We start from the raw sequence: 15,486 nt of genomic DNA, 5'->3' as shown, positions 1-15,486 counted from the left end.
TTCATGATTTTGGTCTTGGCAACACTTTCTTAGCTATGACACCAAATGCACAGGCAACAAAAGCAAAACTAGACAAGTTGGACCACATCAAATTTTTTAAAGCTGCTTCTCTTCAAAGGAAACAGTCAACAGAGTAAAACGACAACCTATGGAATGGGAGAAGATATTTGCAAATCATATATCTGATAAGGGATTAATATCTAAAATATACAAGGAACTTGTACAGCTCAATAGGAAGAAAAAGTAATTGAATTAGAAGATGGGTAAAAGATGTAAATACACATTTGTCCAAAGAAGACATAAAAATGGCCAACAGGTATATGAAAAGATGTTCAACATCACTATTCATCAGAAAAATGCAAATCAAAACCACAGTGAAATATCACTTCATATATGTTAGGATGGCTATTCTCAAAAAGTCAAAAGATAAGTGTTGGAGAGGGTGTGGAAGAAAAAAAAACACTTGTTCATTGTTAGTGGGAATGTAAATTGGTATACAATCCAGCAACTCCATTTCTGAGTTTTTATCCAAACAAAATGAAATCAGTATCTCAAAAATATATCTGCACTCTCATGTTAATTGCAGCATTAGTCACTGTGGCTAAGACAGAGAAAACACTTGTGTCTATAGATGGATGAATGGATAAAGGAAATGTGGTATGCATATACAATGGAGTATTATTTATTAATTGCTATGAAAGAGAAGAAAATACCAGCATCTGTGACAACATGGATGAACCTGGAGGATATTATGCTAAGTGAAATAATCCAGACACAGAAAGGCAAATACTGTATGATATCAATTATATGTGGAATCTAAAAAAGTCCAACTCATAGAAGCAGAGAATAATGGTTTCCAGTGGCTGGAGGTGGAGGAAAATAATATATTGATCAAAGGGAACAAATTTTCAGTTATAAAATGAACAAGTTCTGGAGATTTCATATACAGCATGTGTGGTGATGGGTGTGTTGATTAATTTGTTTGTGATAATGATTACACAATGTAATGATTGTTACAATACATATATCAAGTCATCAAATTATACACCATATATATATACAATCTTTATTCAATAAATCTTTTTAAATTAAAAAAACATTTTAATAGGCAAAAGATCTGAATAGGTATTTTTCCAAAATGATATACAACTGGCCAGCAGGTATATGAAAAGATGCTTAACATCACTCATCAACAGGGGAATGCAAATCAAACCACAATGAGATATCATCTCACACCTGTTAGGATGGTTATTATTTTTTTAAAAAAATAAATGATTGTGAGGTCATGGAGAAATTGGAACCCTTGTACACTGTTTTGGGAAATGTAAGATGATGCAGTTGCTATGGGAAACAGTATGAAGTTTTCTCAAAAAACTAAAGATAGAATTATCGTATGACCCAGCAATAAATATCCAATACTTCTGAATATTTATCCAAAAAAAATTGAAACCAAGACATCAAAATATATATATGTGTGTGTGTGTGTGTGTACTCCCATGATCATTGAAGCATTATTCATAGTAGCTGAGATGTGGAAATAACCTAAATGTCCACTGACATAGGAAGAGATAAAGAAAATGTGGTACAGTTGGCCCTCTGCCTCTGTAGGGTCCACAGTCATGGATTCAACCAATCTTGGATCAAAATAGTTGAAAAACAATTGTGTCTGTACTGAACGCGTATAGACTTTTTTCTTGTCATTTTTTTAAACAATACAGTATAACAACTATTTAAATAGCACTTATGAATAGCATTTACATTGTATTAGGGATTATAAGTAATCTAGAGATAATTTAAAGTATACAAGAAGACGTGCATAGGTTTATATGCAAATATTACATCATTTTATATCAGGGACTTGAGCATCTGCAGATTTGGGTATTTGTGGAAGGTCCTGGAACCAATCCCCCATGGACACTGAGGGATGACTGTATGTATTAGAATATTATTCATCTCTTAAAGGAAATCTTACCATATGCAACTACATAGATGAACCTTGAAAACATTATGCTAAGTGAAATAAGCCAGTCACAGAAATACAAATACTACATGATTTCACTTTAAGGTATCTAAAGTAGTCAAACTCATAAAAGCAAAAATAGAATGGTGGTTGCCAGGGGCTTGGGGACAGGAAGAATGAGGAATTGTAGTTCAATAGGTATAAAGTTCCAGTTATGCAAGATGAATAAATTCTGGAGATTTGCTGTAGAACATCATACTTATGGTTAACAATACCATACTAAACTCAAAATTTGTTAAGAGGGTAAATCTCATGTTATCTGTTCTTACCACAATTTACAAAAATTAAAAAGACTGACCATGCTAAGTTTTGGTGAGGATTTGGAAGAACTGGAACTCTCATGCACTGTTAGCACTGCTGGTGGGAATGTTTAGTGATATAACCACTTTGAAAATAGTTTGGCTGTTTCCTAAGAAATTAAACACATACCTGCTATGTAATCCAACCACTTCACCCGTAGGTATTTACCTAAGAGAACTAAAAGTATAGATCCATACAAAGGTTGTTCATGAATATTCACAGCAGGTTTGCTTATAATAGCCAAAAAGTGGAAACAATTAAAATCCCCATAAATAGATGAATGAATAAACAAACATGGTATACAATGTAATAATACTCAGCAATAATGTGGAATGAATTATTGATATACAAAACAATGTTAATGATTCTCAAAATAATTATGCTAAGTAGAAGAAGTCAGATATGAGTCCATTGACATAAAATTCATATAAAATTCAAACTAATGTATAGGACAAAAAGCAGACCAGTAGTGGCCTGAGGGTGTAGATGGGGAATGATGGGAAGGGGCACATGGGAGAAAGTGTAGTAGGTATAAGGAAACTTGGGAAGTGATATACAGGTTCATTATCTTGATTATGATGATGGTTTCATGAGTGTATACATGTCAAAACTTATCAAACTGTACGCTTTATGTACAGTTTATTGCATGTCAAATCTCAATAAAACTATATTTTAAAGTTTTAGTAAATTAGAAGGGATTTCAGATACATCTTTTGAATGATGTCTTTTGATAATAATGATAGATATAACAAAAATAACCAAGTAAATATACACATTGTATATACGTACAATTCCATATTTGTAAATGCTGATAAATAGTAACAAATAACAATAATCAGTGTTTGGAAAGGAATATTGAATTCCTTAGGTAATCACTTAAGACTGAAAAAGAAGACCTGAAGGGAAGGTTAGTGCCGGCTTGGAGGCACTAAGCCGATTAGCTATTTATTGAAGCACTCTGAGCCAAGAGATACCCTGGAAGGGCTTTGAAGGCAATACTTTACCTGAGCCCACCCTGCTCTTTCTGAGGGAGTTATAGATTGCCCCAGACTCTCCTCATTGGCCTACAAGAGGGCCAAAATGAGTTCCATGAACTTCACAATAATGTGAGTCCATCAAACTCACCCATCTCAGCCCACACTTACCAAACATGGAGATCAAGAATGCAACTGAAACCCAGATAACCTCTGAAGCAAACTATAACCGGGAACTAGGGCCCAGGAGAAGGAGAAGAAAGAGTGCAGAAGGGCGGTTATCAGATAAGAGTATGTACTTTGGAGTCAGAGACCTGAGAACAGAACCTCCCTCATCTGCCACTTTCTTGCTACATAACTTGGTCAAGTCACATAATATCTCTGAGTCTTAGATTTTCTTTTTTCTTTTGGTAAATGGGGTCAATAAAAATTACTTTTCATTAACATTGTTAGGAGAGCTAAAATAAAGGATTCATGTAAAGCTTTTAGCATTGTACCTAGGATATGGTAAGTGCGCACTAGCTTAAGAATTAAGTTAAAAAATTATTTGAGAACTTGACTCCTGGAAATGTCCAGGTTTAGAGCTAATCTGGGCCCAGGAGGGACTGTTCCAGACAGTTCTGCAATAAAGAGGCCCAGAGATCAGCTATGGGTCCCTCTGCCCATCACTACTCACTAGGCTGTGGGGCCTGGGCAAGCACCATAATAACATGAATTAATAACAGTAATTAATAACACTGAATAATGTTTATAACATTACCGAATGCCTTCCAATTATCCAAATATACCAAGTTATTGTGAGAATAAATGAGATACATGTAAATCATGTCCCAGAGTAAGTGCTTAGCAAGTATTATTTCACAGAGGAGAAGCAGGCTGAAAGGCACTAATTAATCTGAAGCCACACTGCTAAGAAGTGGCAGACTGGACACTTTGGTGCCAAGTTCTGAGTTCTTTCCACAACACAAATATGTCTAACACCCACCACAGATGTTGATGTGCTCTGAAAATATTTGCATGACAGTTAATATTTGGAAAATGATCATCAAGAGGCATTCTGTGGTATTCCTTCACCCCAATCTGCAGTTTTTAAATGATTTCTACCAGAGCTGATATATGATCCCAAACCTCTTGGCCATAGGTGCTCATTTTTTCCCTATACTTTTTCCTAAATATGCCCAGCCAACTCCTTTTTAAAATATTTATTGTATCTCCTTAAAACAAACATTCCTCAAATTCAGGAGTTGCTGTTTACACACTTCACTTTATCATGCACAACTATACACACACACACACATATATACACAAAGTCACATTATACAATCCTAGAACATAGGGGCTATAAAATGAATGTTGTTGACTGCCATCTACACCAACAGATTGGACTTTTACCTTTTCTTCACCAGATAAAAGGAAAAAGAAAAGAGCAATAACAATAAATTCCGGTTGAGTGATTATATAGAGTAGGCAATAGATTACAGCTAGCAACAGTGTGCGTGTCCGATAGGAGCTCAGGCCTACCTGGGTGGAAGCCCCACCCAACTACTTGCTTGCCGACCTTGAGAATATTACTCAACATCTCTAAGCCTCAAGTGCCTCACCTACCTATAAAGCAGAGATAATAATAGAACCTACCTCATAGGGATGTCCTGTAAATTAAATCAAATAATTCCTATAGCAAACTTATTGTAAGTCCTGGAAGATAATAATGCCTAATAAGTGTAACTTGCTATTATTATTATTATTATTATAGTTTTCCTCATTGTTATTCAAAAATCACAGAAACAAGAAGACAACAAAAAAAAAGAAAGAATAAATAAATAAATGACGAAATTTGGAAAATCCCTTTGGATCAAAACAGTAGTTGTATTTGTAGACTGCTTTATAACTTTCCAAATATTCTTGCTTCACTCATCAAGTATTTATTGTGCCAGGCAATCCTCAAAACCATAGTCCTATAAGATAGATAAATCTACTTGACAGATAAGAAAACTGATGACTGAAGAAGTTACAACTTAAAGGTAGACACTGGAACCTGAGATTCATTCACTCAACAAATATTTATTGAGTGCCTTTCACATGCTAGGTGCTTTGCTAGGAACTGGACATATAGAAATGAAGCTCAGATAAAAAAAATTTGCTCTCATGTTGCTTACTTTCTAGTTGTGAGCATTAGAAAATGTCAAACACATAAAACATCTAATATGTCAGATGATGATAGGTATTACATAGAATAACAAATCAGAAAGTGAAGGTGGGGAGTTCAGGTGCGATTTTGAATACGGTTATTTAGGAAAGCCTCTCCAGAAGGTGCTATTGAGAAAAGACAGAAAAGATGGGGAAACTAAGGAATGATATATTTCACAAAGGTCCATTTAGGGTCTTCTAGCAGCCTTTGATTTGCTCAGGGCTTTCCTAACGGCCTCTTTTACCTCCTTGTTTCTCAGGCTATAGATAAGGGGATTCAGCATTGGGGTCACCACCGTGTAAAGCACAGACACCACTCGGTCTCCCTCGGAGGACTGGCCTGTGTTGTCTCGCAGGTACATGAAGATGAGGGTGCCAAAGAACAGAGCGACGGCAGTGAGGTGGGAGGCGCAGGTGGAGAAGGTCTTGGCCCGGCCTCCAGCAGAGTGGACCTGCAGTATGGCCACGATGATAAACAGGTAGGACACCAAGATCACCAAGATACAGGCAGGCATGACGAAAACAGCAAACACAATAATCACCACTTCCTGAGTGTAGCTGTCCCCACAGGAGAGTTTTAATAGAGGAGGGAGGTCACAGAAAATGAAGTTGATCTCCTTGTTTCCACAAAAGGAGAGAGTGAAGGCTGTGACCGTTCGAACAAAGGCACTGAAAAAACCAGCAACATAAGCCCCAGTGACTAAGCCCCAGCGGGCCTTCTCGGTTATGATGGTGACATAAAGCAGGGGCTGGCACACGGCCACGTAGCGGTCATAGGCCATGATGGCCAGAAGGTAGCAGTCGATGGAGGCAAAGAAGGTGAAGAGGAAGAACTGAGCTGCACAGCGAGCCTGGGAGATGGTTGTGCCGTGCTCCCACAGCACAGCCAGCATCTGAGGGATGATGGCGGACGAGTAGCAGACGTCCACCAAGGAAAGGTGGCTGAGGAAGAAGTACATCGGGGTGTGGAGCCGACGATCTCCACGGATCAGGAGGATCATGCCTGTGTTCCCTAACATAGTGGCAAGATAGAAACTCAAAAATACGAGGAAGAGAGGAACCCTCCACTGGAGATGTTCAGTAAATGCAGTAAGGAAGAACTCCGTCACTACGGTGTAATTCCTTTCAGCCATCCATCCAGTGGTTCACCTGCAACGGCTAAGACAAGAGCCAGATGAGGGGACACCTCAAGAGGAGTTCAAATGATTTCAAGTAACAAAGCTTTAAATTGAATGTCTTACATGTCGGCACTCAACTTCAACACACTTTTCAGTCGAAGATAGATATAGACAGATATAGAGCTCACTGTAATATAAGATACAAAGTGATGAACGCTTCTATTATAGAAAGAACAGAGAGCAAGTGATTCCTGACTTACAAGTCAGTGCTTGTATTTGCTACTCTGTCCCCAATTAGCTGTTTGATCTTACACAAGGCACTTAACCTCTCTGAACCTCAATTTCCTCCTCTGCCAAAAGAGGATCATAATGCTTGCCCTGCTTATGAGATAAGATTAATGCGTAGGTTAAAACAGAGGCAAAAGCATATTGGAAAGCTAAAAGCACTCCACATATATAAAGCGGCTATTAAAATTTTAAATGAATGTTTTAAGGAAGGAAAATGTATCTTCTCTCAACAAAAACATATAAACAAAAAAATCTATTAGCGATCAGCAATGGGCTCTGCTTGTAGGAATATTACTATTCTCAGTCTAACAACGTGCAAGTTTAACAAACAGCTGTTATCCTAATTAGAGTTGGCTGGCTTATTAAGGGTGTGTATACACACACATAAACACACACTCAAGCGTTGACCTTGAAATCAAAAGAGCAAACATAAGTTCTTCTAGGCACCTAACAAAGCTCCATAAGCTTTGTTTGGTTGTTCTCAAAGCCCCTAATAAACACAGTAGCTTGAAAATAAACAGCATCCAAATTTGAAAGCAGAAATATTTTTGTAGTCTTGTGTTGTCTGAGTGCTGTTGGAGGAATTCGGATTAATAAATTTGGGGGTCCTTAGTGGAGTTCTAGAACCGGGCTATAAAGGAGGGCTTTGATAGTATTTGAGTACCTGATGTACCAGCAGCCAGACCAATACTGAGCTGGCCCATTAAGGAGAATACCAAAGAAAACAAATTAGATCTGAAAGTCATGAGCTGGATATAAACTGTCCTCACCTGAATTCTACTTTGCTAATGCCCTCCTCTTTTGTTTCGTGTATTGCCTGCCCATCATCTGCCAAGCCAAAGGACACCTGGCTTCTAGTTTACCCACACTGCATGTAAGATCCTGGGCAAGTCACGTTTCCTCTCTGGGCTTCAGTTACCTTGCCTTTGTTCCCTTTCCGTAAACAAAATTGCAGATATCCCCATAATCATAGCAACCTGATGAGATGGGGTCACTTCCAATACTTCTGTGTTTTAGTCTCACTTCTAGGAGTCTCTCTCTTTCCTCTACCTCTTGACAAAGCAATATATCCCTGACACTAGTGTTTCCTTAGGTTTTTCTAGACTTGCTTTCAAATAACAAGACTAGGGGACCAGCCTTTCTCCCTGAGCTTCCAATCTAGCATGAAACCTTGCTGATGTGCTTCTTATATTCACTGTCCCAGTATTACACCCTAATTGGTTCCTGAGGTGATTCTCCAGGGGAAGGAGACTTATCTTCATATGACTTCCTAACAAGGTGTCTAATTAATACCTTTGAAAGTTTCTCTTTAATTTCAAACTTCCAAAGCCCCATCCCTCAGCAAGGTCTGATGGAGCTGGTTCCTACTCTTACGTTCTTCCTGCCTTGTACCTAAAGAAATGTACTTCTTTGAAGGTTTCCTATATCTCAGTTGGGAGTTTTGTCAGGGGTTTTACACAATGCCACCATAGCCAGCTATGAACTGATCCCCAAAGGAGGCTTTTTATAAGCATAAGCTTTTGCTCCCCATTGCCAAAACATGCTGTAATTGATGACTTCGAAAGTTCATCATTTGGCAGAAGTAGAGAATGGTGCAGGTGGGGAGTCATAAGATAAAATATTGGAGAGGCCAGTGTGGGCGGGCTGTGAACAGACTTCCACCAAGCAAGCTGAGCAAATTCTTGATGGTAACCAACCCCTCCACCATAGCACTAGTTCTCAAACTTCAGTGCGGGTAAGAATTTATCCAGAGAATTTGTTTAAAATGTGAATAGCAGTGCCTCACCTCCATAGATTGATGCAGATGCAGTACATCCGCCATGGGAGCAGTATCTACATTATGAACAGGCATACCAGGGGATTCCCATACAGTTAATCTCCAAAAATTGTGGCAACAATGCCTTGGGATTGGGACCTCTAGACCTCCCTGCCCCTCTGTGTGTCCTGCCATAAACTAAAGTAAAATAATAAAGACATCTTCTTGCAAAGCATGATTTCTCCAAAGTCCTATCAGTGCCTTTCTTCCTCATGGGAGACCCAAGATAGGGTGAATGTGATGTCTCCCTGTCTTATCAATTTTAAAAACCTAGATACAGAGAGGACTCTGGAGCTTCTTGGTGGCAAAACAATGACTTGGACCAGGTCAATGCTCAGTTGACTGAGCCTATCTGGAATATGGCGCTAGACAAAAGGACCCCAGGGCAGTGGTTCTCAGTCCTCGCTGCACATTAGAATCACCTGGGAAGCAACTTGTGAGGCCCAGATTATACCCCTTAACAATCGAATTGGAATGCCTGAGTGTAGGAGCTGAACACCAGTAATTTTCATAAATTCCCTGGTGATTATAACATGTAGCAGATTTGAGAACCATACTGGAAGGCCTTACATTTCCCCCGGTGTCGTAGGTAGACATTCCAGGAAAATAGGTTCACTGTTCTCATAAATCTGGAGACCACTGCATACTATATTCTTCACATGGAAAATCACAATACATATTAGCATATTAAAGGATCTACAAAATCCTATAATTAAGAAACCTTGGCAAACTAATACAGGAACAGAAAAACAAATACCACATATTCTCACTTATAAGTGGGAGCTAAATGATGAGAATACATGAACATATAGAGGGGACCAACACACACTGGGGCCTATTGGAGGGTGGAAGGTGGGAGGAGGTAGAGGATCAGGAAAAACAACTAACGGGTTATTACCCATTAGGCTTAATACCTGGGTGATGAAATAATCTGTACAACAAACCCCCATGACACAAGTTTATGTTTGTAACAAACCTGTACATGTACCCCTGAACTTAAAAGTTAAAGAAAAAGAAAAAGAAAAAAAGAAACCTCATCAACTTTTTCCTAACCCACCATTTCCCAAAAGAAGTTGAGCACAGAACTTCTTTTTCATTAGCATCGTACAGAACTAGGGTTCTAAGGAAAGGATGCTCCTTAGGCAGTACAGCTCTAAAGAGGCTCAGAAACTATCTAAATGCCAAATAGCAAAGTAGCAATTGTTCCAAGAAACAGCATCTCCTGATGACTCATCTCAGGATCTGGCTCCTTGAAGTCTCTGACTGGCTCCCGCAGGAGCAATCACTCCTACTGGAAAAAGAATTAGAAGGGAGTCTGAGGGAGCAACATCATTCCAGGCGGATCCCTCAGGAACTATGGAAGAGGAAACCCCCTTGCCCTTTAAAGAAAGTCTTTCTCTTTGATTGTGAAGTAGATCCAATGGCTGACCCCCTGCAGTTCTACTATATAATTACAGCAACCCCATTATTGCTACCCCATATGAAATAGACTGTGAGGCCATCAAGGCCCTGCTTTCAGGAAGCCATAGTCAAACTTAAAACAACTGGCTTATTTAAGTGGCTTCATTGAATCATTCTATAATGCATACATTGACTAAAACATTACATTGTACCCTATAAATATGTAAACACAATTATTATTTGTCAATTAAATTTTTTAATTAAAAAACACTATCAGAATGATTATTAAGATGCTTCAGTCACTGTTTGGCCAGTCCCAGAAGAGAAGCAAAATGAAACTCAGAGTATAGATCAAAATTTCATATATTGAGAGTATTAGAGCCTATAAAACTGAAGTAAAAGAGGTTTAGAGATTTTTTTTTCTAAGAGCTACAGATCTGAGCAGAATTTGGAAGGAAAATCCCACAGGAAAATCCAACAGCAAAGATCAACTTAGCTGCTTACTGTATGCCAATTCACTCTTCTAAGAGATGATAGATGATGATAAATCAGATGATAGATATAGTTCATAGTAGATAGATAGATTCATAGATATATGATTAGGTAGATAGATGATAGATGATAAATGGATGATAGATAATAAATAGGTAGATGATTGATAGAAAATAGATGATAGAGATAGATAGATAGATAGATAGATAGATAGATAGATAGATAGATGATAGATAGATAGATAGATTCATTTAATCCACAAAACAATTCCATGAACGAGGTACCATTATTATCTTCATTTTAAGAAGATGAGAAAATTTTGGCACAGATTGTTGAAGTGGACCACCAATAATCCCACAGTCAGTGGCAGAGCTAGAGTTTAACCCAAGTGGTCTGTCTCCAGAAGGCATACTCCTAATTCCTATAGTATATTGCAAACTCTCAGGAAGATGTCTCCGAACTCCACGTTTGGGAATAATTGAGGGGTTCTTCCTTCTATGTCTGTACCTTCTAGCTATGTACCTTCTAGCTTTTTAGAAAGAAGGGAACTCAGCTAACAGATGAGACCTAAGTCTCAGAGTGAATAGATTGTGGTAGGAAATTCTTGGGGCACTCAACCAGGCCCTCGCTCCTTCTATGAAGTATCACCATGGCCACTGGTGAAGGCCTGGCCTTAGCTTTCTAGCCATAGCCGATTGGATCAGAAAAAGACCCAAGATGACTTTATTTCAAGGGATAATCCTCTCTTCTTCCAAAAAGATCTTTTCTTGAACTACTTTAAGTGTTCCTTATAGCCAAGAAGTCATGATTTGTGGCCTGGAGGAACCAGGAAGTATGTAAGGAGAACGTATCTTCAGCTCTTGCCCTGAAATTCATCTTCACGATCTATCTCCATCCAGACTTAGGTGGATCTCATGCCAATTCAAGGCTGAGGAACACCTAGTGCCTATGAGTTTGCTTTAGAAGGACTTTGGAAGGGCTTATCCTACTGCAAACGTCCCCCTCTCAATTCGTCATTGCTATCCCTGCCCTCACTTTACATATTGTAGAACTGCGCAATTTTTTTTAGGCTCTCATAAGATGCTGGAACTGAAAGGGAAATTAGAGGTCAAATAACCCAGGCTTTTCAATCCACAGATGAACAGGCTGAGGCTTCCAAATAGGAAGATGTTTAATGATTACATCAGTAGTTAATTTGATTCCCAGCCTGTGACTTTTTAATGCCAAACTTGTTAATCAGCACTTTACCCAGTGGTCCCTTATTGCTCTTAAATATAGAAGGGGCCTCAAATAATGATGACCAAATAATCAAGTGCATTAATCTTAATTCAGTTCTATGCATATCTGTGCTTCCTCCAAATCCTCTCAGAGGTGTGCAATCCTGAGGTAAGTGTCCTCCATTGCTTCCCTTATAAGGTTTCTCTAAGTGTTTTCACAGCCTTTATGTCTGAATTTTCCAGAATGATGAAGCCAGAAGAAACTTTGGAATCCAGTGCATCTTCTCATTTTACAGATGTGGAGAATGAAATCCTGAAGAAAGAATGGCTTACAGTCCCTGGGTTTCTGCCCAGCAGGTAACACGGCTTGAACCCATAGATGAATTCACTACCTGATTCTCAAAACCAAGGGGAGGACAGGAAGGGATGCAGCTAAGTCTCAGGCACAACTGTGATGAACAACTCCCATGACACCAAGAATTTCTCTATTGTCCATAATTGTTTCTGACTCAATGTTCTTTTCTTCAAAAAAGTAGAAAAAAAATACCCACTAGTTGTTTCCGCTATTCACATGTTCTAGCTTTTTTGTCATAAAGAAAATGAAAAGTCATGTTTTTAGGTTCCAACTTTAAAAAAATCCCAAGGAAGAACCCAGATGTTATGTGGCAAAAAAATGGGGTACCAGGAGTGGCCCAATGTCAATCAGTTTCCAGTCAGTGAAGACCGGGAAGATGAGATCTACAGGGAGATGGAGTACTTGTGTGACCCATATGGTTAGAGTAAAGAATGGAGCATTTCCCAGATAAGAGAGAATGCTGTTCTGCGAACACAAAAGAATAGATTTTTACCACACAACAGTAAGAAGAATCAGAGAAATTCCCACTGCACTTGTGCTTCAGGGAACCCCACAGAGATGTTGGCTGAGCAGTGGCTGAGAGAGGCAACAGGTGGCAGAGTGAAAAGCATGTCGGCCACTACAGTCTAAACAGTTTGTTTACATCCTATCTGCCAGGAATAAGGCATTGGGAAGACAATGGCTGCTTGATAATTTTTTAAGCTTAAGCCTGACGTCTAGGACCAATGTAAGATGCAGAAAGTTTGTCTCTGGCCACTCCATCTTCCTTGGCCTTAGCCATTCCCATAATTCTCAGTTTCTGGGTTCTCAAGTGCTCTCTCTCCATCTTAACTCATGCTCTGAGACAGGTCTCAGACATTTCCCTCTGAAGAAGATGACTGGCAATGCTTTATGTGAAATCTCTTCTCAAATAATTTAAAATTTAACAGGGCTAAAGCCTAGATAGAAAGAATCTGAAACCACAGAGGGACTCATAATTCTCTTAATCAACCTGCTCCCCCATTTTTCAGATGCAGAAATTGAGATACAGAACAAGGAAGTTGTTTTATGGAAGGACACTCAGCTGATCAGGGACCATCACCACCCAACATTTCTTATCATATCCTATAGTCTCCAAGAAAAGGTCAGGCTGACTAATTTAAAGCAAAGGAAATTTAAACAAAGAATAGGGATTTAAGATGGACTCGGGCTCATTCCTGGCTACTCAAAAATCATGCTATATTGCTCATATCCACTGCAACCGAAATAAAGTAATATCTGCCAAATCGCACTTACCAGGGAAGAGCTGTGGCTTTTCTTCTCCCCGTCTTGTACCAAGTAGTGTGGTCCCCAGAATATCTCATTCATGTTTGGTGCAGAAAAGGGTGGGAGGCCCTCCTGAGGCCCACTAGAAAGGTCATGCTACCAACAAGTCCCTTCTTTGACAGCTTCTGAGGACCTGGCTCCTGATAGTGGAGGTCTCCTCGAAGGGCACCATGTGTTGGCAGACACTTGAGAAAGGTGATGGGAGGAGCCGGCCTGAGTGCCCGGTGTGAGACCAGGCAGGATGCAGATGGGCGCTACCACTGCTATTCCCTTGTGAGCTGGATGTCCAAGGTTTCTCTTCGGAAGATCTTGTTATTCTCCTTTTAGGTACTACAGTCGCATTCAAAACATCCCAGTAGATGGTGTTTCCTGGTTTGAGTAACCTGGATTTCCCTTAAGCATGTATATCCAAAAGCAGATATTTTAAAGTTTTTTGAGGTGTAATTGCTATACAAAAAATTAGTTATTTAATATATACATTTTGGTGAGTTTGGACATATATATATCATATATCTGTCATCTCCAAAAATTTTCTAATGTTCTTTTGTGGGTTTTCTTTTTTGTTGTTTTCTGGGTTTGTGATTTTTGGTTTGGTTGCTTGATTGGTCTTTTGGTGGTAAGACTATTTAGCATGAGATCTATTCTTTTAACATGTTTTAAAGTATTCAATATATTGTTAACTATAGATATTATGTTGTACGACAGATGGCCAGAATTTATTCATCTTGCATAACTGAAAATTTATGCTGATTGAACAATTCCCCTACTTCTTCCTCTCCCCAGCTGAGGCAATCACCATGCAACTCTCTGCTTCTACGAGCTTGACTTAAGATGGTGCAAAAGGTATTGCAGTTTTGCCATTGAAGTAATGGCAAAAACTGCAATTCCTTTTGAACCAACATAATATTTTTGGATACCTCATATAAGTAAAATCATGCAATATTTGTCCTTCTGTGACTTGCTTATTTAACTTAGCATAATGTCCTCTAGGTTAATCCATGTTGTCAAAAATGGTAAGATTTCCATTCCAGAATTAAAATAACTGAACAAAAAGAATCACAGGTTTTTTATTTGAATGAGTTCAACACAAGGTATAGCAGGATGTAAGGAAATATTCACACCCATTTACAATCAGGTAACTTCCCTATTGTCAACTTTTCTTAAAAATGTCCTAATTGAACCCCGACTCATCTTCCATACCTAAATGGAAAGCATTTTTTAACTTTTCCTGAGCTCTACTTATAGACTAAAAAGTAGATGATGTTCCATATACAACATGGGGTTTCATGACCACTAGTTCCTATAGCCTTTTCACTTAGCCCTTCCTTCTTGAATATAAATCTGCAGATACTTGTTTAGAATTTAATCAGAAGGAGACATTAATTTTTTTTCTTCTACCTGGCAACTTATTCTCTTAGTAGCCCCTTTCCATTCATCGTGTACTTCCTGACTTCTGGTAGATTCTAAGAGAGCAAATAATTCCTTAGTATACTGCTTTTATTCACACAGACACAACCAGGAGGGAATTTCATATCACTGATTCAAGCTTTCCAACATTTCTTTAACATTTTTTACACAACCTGTAACACAATTGACGCACATACTATTTATTAATCACCCCCCTTAGTGAAGCTATAAATTTTAAGCCTGGGTTTTCACAACCAGACAAAACACTATTAAAGGGATAAAATATTTCTTGTGAAAATTACAATATGTACTTTAAAATATTCTGTCTTCTAAAATAAACATAATGTCTTTAAAGATTCAGATGTGTTTTATTTTACTATAAGCCACCTTCCATTGACTATCCTTTGGCCACCTGCATGCTGAGTCTCCCACCTTTCACATATCTTCTTGCCATTTAAAGTCCTGTAACTGGGATTCCATGTTTCACACAGCATTTTTGTATGACTGAGTTTAAAATCATCCTAGGTTTGTAAGATACCGTCACACTCTCCCCACCTTTCCTCTTCCATAAGTGTTTATGTCAATCACATACAGGGGACCCTGGAT

At 38.6% G+C, this 15,486-nt stretch overlaps 1 protein-coding gene across 1 annotated transcript; it reads right to left on the bottom strand.

Annotated features, from left to right (window-relative positions):
* Positions 1 to 5,669: 5,669 nt before the first annotated feature.
* OR9Q2 (olfactory receptor family 9 subfamily Q member 2) lies at positions 5,670 to 6,614 on the bottom strand. The gene has a single exon (XM_055293752.2). The coding sequence runs from the start codon at positions 6,612 to 6,614 to the stop codon at positions 5,670 to 5,672; it is 945 nt and encodes a 314-aa protein (XP_055149727.1).
* Between the last annotated feature and the right edge of the window lie 8,872 nt (positions 6,615 to 15,486).

This window comes from Symphalangus syndactylus, chromosome 1 (assembly GCF_028878055.3).
Source record: "Symphalangus syndactylus isolate Jambi chromosome 1, NHGRI_mSymSyn1-v2.1_pri, whole genome shotgun sequence".
NCBI classification, from domain to species: domain Eukaryota; kingdom Metazoa; phylum Chordata; class Mammalia; order Primates; family Hylobatidae; genus Symphalangus; species Symphalangus syndactylus.
The sequence above is the reverse complement of the archived record's forward strand: the minus strand, read 5'-3'. Positions and strand labels throughout refer to the sequence as shown.

Bases quoted from the DNA above. Each gene is read 5' to 3' on its own strand.
- OR9Q2 (XM_055293752.2), bottom strand. From the start codon at position 6,614: ATGGCTGAAAGGAATTACACCGTAGTGACGGAGTTCTTCCTTACTGCA.